Genomic DNA, 7,322 nt, shown 5'->3' with positions numbered 1-7,322 from the left:
GCGGCAGAGAACTGTCTGTAGCCCCGGAGTGAGGCGTCGTGAACCGAAGCAGACAGCGAACTGTGGCACAGTGCAGAAAACCGAAGCTTTCCCTCCCTGTTTGGTTTTGATGTGTCTCATGAAAGTCTATTGTTAAAAGTTGACCTTTAAAAAAAACGGACGCACTTGTTTGATTAGCTGCTCTCTGATTTTAGCCTGTTAGCTTACAGACTGAGCTCAGATCGTTCCTGTGTTAGTTCATTGAGAACATCACAGTTTTACATACCTGCTGCGTGACTTCATCTCGGGTCTCCGGCTGATATACAGCAGTCTGAGCCAGTGGCGGATCTCATCATCCTGGACGACTGTTTTTAATGTTTTTAACCACGGAGATTTCTTCTGCATCATCAGTCTCTCATTGTTAAACTCTCCCAGAAACTGAAGACAGTTGTGCCATTTCCGCGCTTCTTGTTCTTCTATTGAGTAGACGGCAGACTACACATGTCCAAGGGTAATACTGTCCTCCTCAGGCCATTGGCATCAAGTCAAAGCCTTAAAGTCTGGTACTTTGCGCATGGTCATTTTTTACGAACAGCAGAATCACAAGACAAAGCGTGCCAATGTTTATACTTTTCACTGTGACTGCCAAATAGATGAAAAAGTAGATGTTAAAAAACAACTTATAGTTTTGTCATTGGGCTGGTAGAAAGCTATGAGTTTCTGTCCCTTTGTCTGACCTTAGAGACTTATTTTAAAAGGAAACATTACAATCCTTTAAAGCAAGTATTTTCACCTCTGTTCCCCCCTCTGTACTTAGCTTTTTTGTTGTCATGTCAGTAATTGTCCAGTTGATGGCTCCCTTGGATCACAAGCCTGTCTCATGAGTCCAAGTGAATATATTCTTAATAAACAGCTTTGAAGAATTTGTGACCAACTTTGTTTAATTCGGAACATCATCATCATGAGTCAAACTCACTCTTGGATCTACAAAATATTTAACAAAAACAAACATCACTGAATCATAAGGTATTTGCTCCAACTCTTAGTCCAGAAACACATGAGTGAACTAGATCAGCTGCTCCTCCAGTTCAGCTGTGGATTTATATCATTATTTATATTTGTAAAGTGGATATGCAGTTTTTCAGTACTAATATAAGCATTTTATATCATTGCTTTATTGACAGATGTTTGGTGTTCAAGGTCAGGCATCAGTTTGAAAAAAACAAACAAACACACTGAGTTGAACTTGAACTTCCTACTGACAAAAACTAAAATTGGTGCAAAAATAACCAGAAACATATAAGAAGCATCCTGGAGGTGCTGCAGACAAGATAGGACCAATAACATGTCAACAGGAAATCCTTTTTACTAATTTGTTTATTTCTTTTTAGATTTTTACTCTCCATTTTAAGCCATGATGTTTGCTGATACTGTGTTCCTACTGTTTGTTCTCATTAATAGTTCTGTTTTTAACATTCTGTGCTGAAGCTGGAGGAAATGTTTCTACAGTGTCAGATGATACAGCTCCAAACTAAATAAGTGACTAACTAACGATGCTTTAATACACTTTACTATAAATTATGATATAGTGCACTTTCTTAAAATTTCTTATTGCTCTGTAATTAATTGTTTTCTTTATAAATGTACAAATGAGAATAAAATCTGTGTGATAAAGGAAGGTCTGTAGACTTCTCTGTTAAGATCAGTGAAGAGAAACAACAACATACAAATACCTAAGAAAAATATTCAGTAAACATTTAGAAGATAGAGAAGTTTATGTTGTCATGTGGAGAAATTTTTCAAATAAAAATATCCATAAGCATTGATAGTCTCCATGGCTGAACAGACACAGGAAAGAGCTCCACCTATAAAACGTAAAAACATCAAGACAACATGTTGAAGATGTCGAGGTACTGCCCATAATGTTTGACTGACATCTGATTTATGTGCAGCACATAAATACCACAATAATGATGGAGAGAAACTAAAAGGGAACTAAAATACAGATTTAAACTTACAACAATATGAAAGACTTCAGTCTATTTCACTTTAATCAACTCAGCAGTGGCTCCATAATCATCGTAAACCATCAGTCCAGCATAGAGCGGCTGAGTGAATGTGGTCTGGACTCTGTGGAGGAGAGTCATGGTTTCAGAGACGCTGTAGAAGGACAAAATACCTGCTCTGTGATCCAGGTACACTCCTACTCTGGAGGAACGAGGACCTGAGACAGGAGTTTGGATGTTGTTGTACCGAAATATAAAACTGTTTTTGTAACAATTTAATGCCCAAGATTTGTCATTACGTCCAAATAAACATTCATATCCTTTTCTGCTGATATTCTTGTATGCGACTGCTACATAAACTTCTCCCCCTCTCCACTCCACCTCCCAGTAACAACGTCCAGTCAGACTCTCTCGACTCAGGACCTGCCACCATCCAGTGAATCTGTCTGGATGATCAGAATAAGACTGTTGTTGTTTCATAAATGTTGCTTTTCTGTTCCCCTCTGATAATAACAGCAGTTTGTGTGCTGTGTTTGGATCCAGTGTGATTTCACATGAATATTTTAAGAATCCAGCTCTGGTCTTTGGCTCTGGTTGTGACAGTGAAACATCCACTTCAGTGACTGTCAGTGAGATGTTTGTCCGTTCCTCTCTCAGAATGTCCTGTAGTTTATCTCTGACCTCTGACACAGCTGCTGTCACATCCTCAAAGTAGCTCAGAGGACGGATATTGATGCTGGATGAGTCTGTAGACTCACTGAGTGCTGACAGTGAGGGGTAGTTGTGTAGAAACTGGATGTGATCCTCTGTGTGTGAGAGCTGCTTCAGCTCAGCATCTTTCCTCTTCAGCTCAGTGATCTCCTGCTCCAGCTTCTCCTGAAGCTCTTTGACTCGACTCACTTCAGTTTCCTGCTGGGATCTGATCTGCTGCTTCACATCAGAGCTTCTTTTCTGGATGAGATGGATCAGCTCAGTGAAGATCTTCTCACTGTGCTCCACTGTTTGATCAGCAGACTGATTGATGGCCTCCACCTCCTGTTGAAGCAGCTTCACATCTTTCTCTCTGTCCTGGATTCTCTGCTGGATGTTTTGTCGACTCACCTCCAGCTCTCTCTGCCTCTCAGTCCTTTCTGCTGCAGCTGAGACTGTGTCGTGGCCTTTATGTTCATCCACAGAGCAGAGATAACAGATACTCTGCTGATCAGTACGGCAGAACATCTTCATCACCTCATCATGACGAGAGCAGATGTTCTCCTGGAGCTTCTTGGAGGGCTCCACCAGCTTGTGTTTGTCAAATGCAGGACATTCATAATGAAGCTTAACATGTTTCTCACAGTAAGAGACCAAACACACCAGACAGGACTTGAAGGCTTTCATTTTTCTTCCAGTGCAGACATCACAGGCCACATCTTCAGGTCCAGCATAGCAGTGATCAGCAGGAGCAGCTTGGAGTCCAGTCTTCTTCAGCTGCTCCACTAAAACTGCTAACATGGTGCTTTTCTCCAGGACAGGCCTCGCTGTGAAAGTCTGTCTGCACTGAGGGCAGCTGTAGATTTTCTTCTTTTCCTCTTCATCCCAGAAGCTTTCAATACACTTCATGCAGTAGCTGTGTCCACAGGGAAGAGTCACCGGATTCTTCAGTAGATCCAAACAGATCGAACAAGAGAAGGTTTCTCGGTCCAGCTGAACTCCTTTCTGCGCCATTTCTCCTCTCAGTGTCAGTGACTGTGTGAGTTTCACTTCCTTAATATAGAAACTGGTCTGATCTGAACAACAAGTGTTGCTGCTGTGAATGGGGCCTGCCAGCTCTAACACATGTTGGTTACACCCATCTTCATAATGTAGATCTAAAGGGGAGGGAACACAGAACGATATGGACAGACAGGAGGTGCTGAGCTAGAGAGCAGGAAGAAGAGGAAGGGTTTTCATGCTGTGATTCATTCCAGAAAGCAGGAAGAGGCTCTGTGTTTAATTGTTTTTCTGTTCAAACCTTTAACTAAATAATATAAATGTCAATAACTGGATGCCTCTCTATTCTTTTTGTTAATCTGCTAAATGAATAGTTTGTTTCTTTTAACAATTCAAATAGCAGAAATGAACAGCTGACAGCTTGTCAGACTCAGACTGTAAACCATAGAGACAGTTTATATATACATTTAGTCAGGGCAGTGCAGAGATGTTTAAAGGGGCGGGTGCTCACAGTTAAAAAGGGCACATAGAAGCAGGCTGAAGAACAACAACCCACATTCATCAAGAATCTAATATGGAATCACATCACACTACATCACTGTCATCAGGTGGGCACAATGCAAAGCAAACGTAGCCCATTTTTTACCTGATGGGGTACAATGTTGCTGTTTGGGGGGTTGCTTCTGCTCTTGCTGCTGATAGTGCTGGAGGGCAGGGCTGTGTTGATCTGAGACTGTAGAGATTAAACAGTCCACAGGAGAGAGGGTAGCTGATTAAACAAGTGTTATGAGATAATAATAAAACGCAAAGATTGGTCACGGCGCTTGGAACCATAAGGCAACAAAACTGGGAAATAAACTAAGCTCTGCCTGTGAATCACTCTTTGCCTCTCTTCTTCCTTCCATCTCCTCATCTCATCTATCACATTCCACTTGCTGTCCATCTGAGAACGAGGCACAGTTTGCTATTGAATTCATCTATTATTTAATTATACATTTTAACAACTCTTGCACCTAATCCCCTTAGGCAGAGCAATGAAATGCACAGCTTTGGAGAACCGATCGATGATGGTCAGAATAACTGTTACCTGAGGATGGTGGGAGACCAGTGATGAAGTCCAGTGCGATATGAGACCAGGGGCATCTAGGAACGGGCGAAGGAGGCCAGCAGGAGGTGAAACCTAAACTGGAAAAAACTAACACAACACAGAACTGAAACCTAAAATGGAGATGCAGGGAGACGACACAGAATGATGCAGGAAAAAACACAGATGAACCGGCGAGGAGCACACGAGGACACATAGTATAAATACACACAGGGGGAGACATGGAATGGCAAAGACACAGCTGATCCTAATTGACTACACGAGACAGGGGGAAATGTGAACAGAACACACTAACACAAGACATGGACCTTCACAATAAAACAGGAAATGCACAGAGACACGGTACAGACACTAAATAGAGGGGAACACAGAAACCAAACTCTAAGAACTAACTAAGGCTACATTCACACTGCAGGCGAAAGCGCATTAAATCCGATTTTTTTGACCCTATGCGACCCTATATCCGATCATGCTACGACAGTGTGAACGGCACAAATCCAATATTTTCAAATCTGATCTGGGTCACTTTCACATGTGGTACTGAATACTGAATCTGAATATGCAAATTAGGGGAAATTTACATCAAATTAAATGAGTAATGGCTGATTTGATGACCAAAATCAATGATGGTACTTAGAAACACATGACATTACACATTACATTTTCATGCAGTTAGAAGTTTGAACCTGCAGCTTTATTAAATGAACACCTGGTATCCAACAAGAGTTTAGTTTAAACTTTAGGAACAAAAAAGTAAGAATCAACAGAATTAAACAAAGAACCAACAGCACAGGAAAGTTTAATCTTCATGAAAAACACATGCAGTGACTTCAACGTCCACAATAACACAATGTGTTTGGGCTTATGTGTGTCAGTTTCCAGCTTTAATCTTATGTAACAAGACCTCTTTATAGGTCAATAGAGGAATGAAGTCATTGTTGAACTACAGCTTGTGTGTGTGTCACCTCCACAACCTACAACAATGAAATATGATCTTTGAGTAGTGATATGGGAGTAAAATATACCATACTGATGTGAATAGGAGGTCATCTTTTCCCTCGGCTGTTAGGGTACCTGGGTCGTTGACCCAGTGTTTTGTGTTTATGGTTTTTTGAGTCTTGTTTAATCATTATTCTGTTCTCTGTGTATCTTATGTTTCCTAGTTATCAGAATACTTTATTAATCCTTCAGGATTAATAAAGTATTCTGATTTACTTTATTAAATCAGAATTCAAGGGCTTACGCTCTTGAATTTATTCAGTATTTGTTGTTTAGGTTGTCTTGGTTAGTATTTGGTCCCGTTCATGTCTTTGTCTCGTGTCTTCTCTCGTCCCTTGCTCTCTGTCCTTTTTGCTCTGCTGCAAACAGAAGCAGAGAAAACTGGAGCTTCTGGTCTTGGCCAGATCTCTTTTGAAAAAGACATTTTAAAGTCAATGAGACTTTTTACCAGATAAATAAATAAAAAATATAAAAGTCTTCTACTTTATGATGGAAATGTTCTTTCTGGCTCAAAATGACATCATTTATCTGAATCTGTAGAAGAAGAAACAATCTCGGAAAGTCACTTTACTCTGTGTCTCACTGGATGTTCAAAGTTTTTAACAAAAGAGAAAAAGAGAAGCATTCTTTGATTTTAGTCTGTTAGCCCACAAGCTGAGTTTTTATCAGAGTCCTGCATGAGTCAGTGTTATTTCACTGACACCATCACAGTTTTACACACCTGTTCTGTATGACTTTGTCTCAGGTTTGCGGTGATATCCAGCACTCTGAGCTGATGGCAGATCTGGTCAGTCCACAGTAGCTTCAACCACTAAATTATCTCTAACACATCACCAAACCAAAGTCTTCCTGCTAAGAGTACATCAAAGGTGAAAAGCGAGCCTAGAATGTCATCATTTCTGCTCTCCTCTTTCTTCTTCTTCTACTTCTGGACCGCACACATCATTTTTTTTGTTTTTTTGCCTGTCCTGTTTGGCTCCTTTGCCATCAGAATTGTTGTCTAAAGGCAAAGAAAGATGCCCAATGGATTTACTTTACCAAACTGACCATCCCAGCCTTGCCGTAATGGTCCATTTGATTCACCTTTTATTGTTTATTTTATTTTCACTTGCTGAATACGGGACAGACTTGACTGGGGGAAAGAAGGGGAGAAAGAAAGAGGGAAAGAGAAACAGCTGAGAAGAGGGACGGGGGAGAAGGGCAAAAGACAAAAACCAACAGAACGGGCAGGAAAAAAAAATGCATATATCAATCACCTGGATCACCTGCTGAGAAAGAAAAAAAGAGAACAAGCAGAAGAAAACAAGAGTAATAGAATAAACAACATCACAATGATCTATGGGAATATGACAGTAAATACTAAATATTAAACATTATTGTGCAGCACATAAGATCAACAGAACACAGTGTGCTTTGAGGTAGGAGCCAAAAAGGGTGTAGTTTGTGGGTGTGATCACCCGTGTGTACACCTGTGAGCATGGACGCGCTTGTTTTTAAAAGGTTCCTTCATGTAATGATCTGCTAGAGGGTGTGGGGGGGCCACA

General features: G+C 40.7%; 1 protein-coding gene across 1 annotated transcript; it reads right to left on the bottom strand.

The window, feature by feature from the left end:
- Nucleotides 1-915: 915 nt before the first annotated feature.
- Nucleotides 916-3,849, bottom strand: LOC309694546 (tripartite motif-containing protein 16-like). The gene has a single exon (XM_082514728.1). The coding sequence runs from the start codon at nt 3,687-3,689 to the stop codon at nt 2,019-2,021; it is 1,671 nt and encodes a 556-aa protein (XP_082370854.1). The 5' UTR covers nt 3,690-3,849; the 3' UTR covers nt 916-2,018.
- Between the last annotated feature and the right edge of the window lie 3,473 nt (nt 3,850-7,322).

This window comes from Aulonocara stuartgranti, assembly GCF_965226115.1.
Source record: "Aulonocara stuartgranti genome assembly, chromosome: 18".
Taxonomy (NCBI): domain Eukaryota; kingdom Metazoa; phylum Chordata; class Actinopteri; order Cichliformes; family Cichlidae; genus Aulonocara; species Aulonocara stuartgranti.
The sequence above is the reverse complement of the archived record's forward strand: the minus strand, read 5'-3'. Positions and strand labels throughout refer to the sequence as shown.